Source organism: Erpetoichthys calabaricus, chromosome 13 (genome assembly GCF_900747795.2).
Source record: "Erpetoichthys calabaricus chromosome 13, fErpCal1.3, whole genome shotgun sequence".
In the NCBI taxonomy this organism is placed as follows: domain Eukaryota; kingdom Metazoa; phylum Chordata; class Cladistia; order Polypteriformes; family Polypteridae; genus Erpetoichthys; species Erpetoichthys calabaricus.
Window position 1 is genome coordinate 54344257 of NC_041406.2, and position 1349 is coordinate 54345605.

General features: G+C 30.7%; 1 protein-coding gene across 1 annotated transcript in view; it reads left to right on the forward strand.

The window, feature by feature from the left end:
• Positions 1-1106, forward strand: part of tomm7 (translocase of outer mitochondrial membrane 7 homolog (yeast)) — a 19183-nt gene extending 18077 nt beyond the window's left edge. The window contains exon 3 of the mRNA XM_028818298.2: positions 836-1106. Within this exon, the coding sequence (XP_028674131.1) occupies positions 836-851 (16 nt within the window). The 3' untranslated portion in view covers positions 852-1106. The remainder of the gene's footprint in view (positions 1-835) is intronic.
• Positions 1107-1349: the final 243 nt, after the last annotated feature.

The following is a 1349-nucleotide window of genomic DNA, read 5'->3' on the forward strand; positions in this document are numbered from 1 at the left end:
TTTTTTGAAATGCCTCAAAAAAGGTTTTGCTTACTTAATTTATTTTACATTAAACAATTAGACTCCGAGGCAAACAAAAGCTTATATACTACATTTTGGAATTTCCTAATTGTTCTTTTTTTCTTTCATCAAGATTAAGACCCACTGGGATAGCATTCTAAAAGCAGATTGCTGTCCTCGTTTCTTGCTGGGAAATTCCTCAGCTGTTCTGTCTACTGCGATTGATCCTTTTTTTTTTTTTTTTAAACCATTTGTTACAACCCCCACTGTTTGCCTTTCCTTCTAAGAAGTTTCCTTTTTGTCTCTGGTTCTGGGTTGTTTAGTTAAATGACTGTTAATCTGTTAGTTTAGTTGATAAGTTTCTTTATGTTCTGCCAACCTAACCTTTTTTTTCCTGTTATTTTCAGAGGTATTGAATATAAAAATGCATATTCAGTACATTATTTAGGTGTTATAAGTGTTGGGAATATGACTTTTCAGCTGACTTGTTTCTTGGGTATTGGAAAATTTTAATTTGATGTAGTTTATTAAAAATATTAGATGGCATACAGTGTTTCTTATAATGGTAAAAACTCACTGTAGTCAAGTATTTTATATTTGTGAATCTTAGGTTAATTGGAGTTTCTTACCCAGGAATGAGTGTTGGTATATGCATGAGTGTTCTGTTCAATGGACTGTCACCCCATCTGGGATCCCTGTTTTTGTGTGGTGCTGCAGAGATTAGTTCACAGCCAAAAATAGTACCAATCTGAATATATATTGTAAATTAATGAATAAATGGACGTGGTGCTATTTCTGCAGTACATGTACTTGACTGTTTTTTTTTTTTTTCTAGCTTGCTGTGGGGTTGATTATATCTGATTAAAGCAAGCATAATTTTTAGAAGAAAACTCTGACTGTGCCGAGTGAGCAAGCTTTATGGAAAATGAAGTTATGTCCTTCTTGCTTTTGAAAAATTATGACTGCTGCAGAATTTGTTTACAGTAAATATTTGATACTTACAAGGGAAACTCAAAGCATGTATTTATAAGTTGCACATTAAACATTGTATCAAATAGTACATTGTGGTACTGTTTGACTTTATTTAATAAATTGTCTATGTGGCATTTGTCTGAGAGTCTTATTTCCAATCATTTTTAGTTGAAAATTACACAGAGTATGCCACCCACAAAGGCAACACTGTAGAAGTCCCATAGCCTTACATGCATGTAAACATTTGCAAGTGGAATCATTTGACAAATGTCATAAATCTGATTAAAATTCAAATGTTTTAAGTACTTTATTTATTTTATATATATATATATATATATATATATATATATATATATATATATATATATATATATATA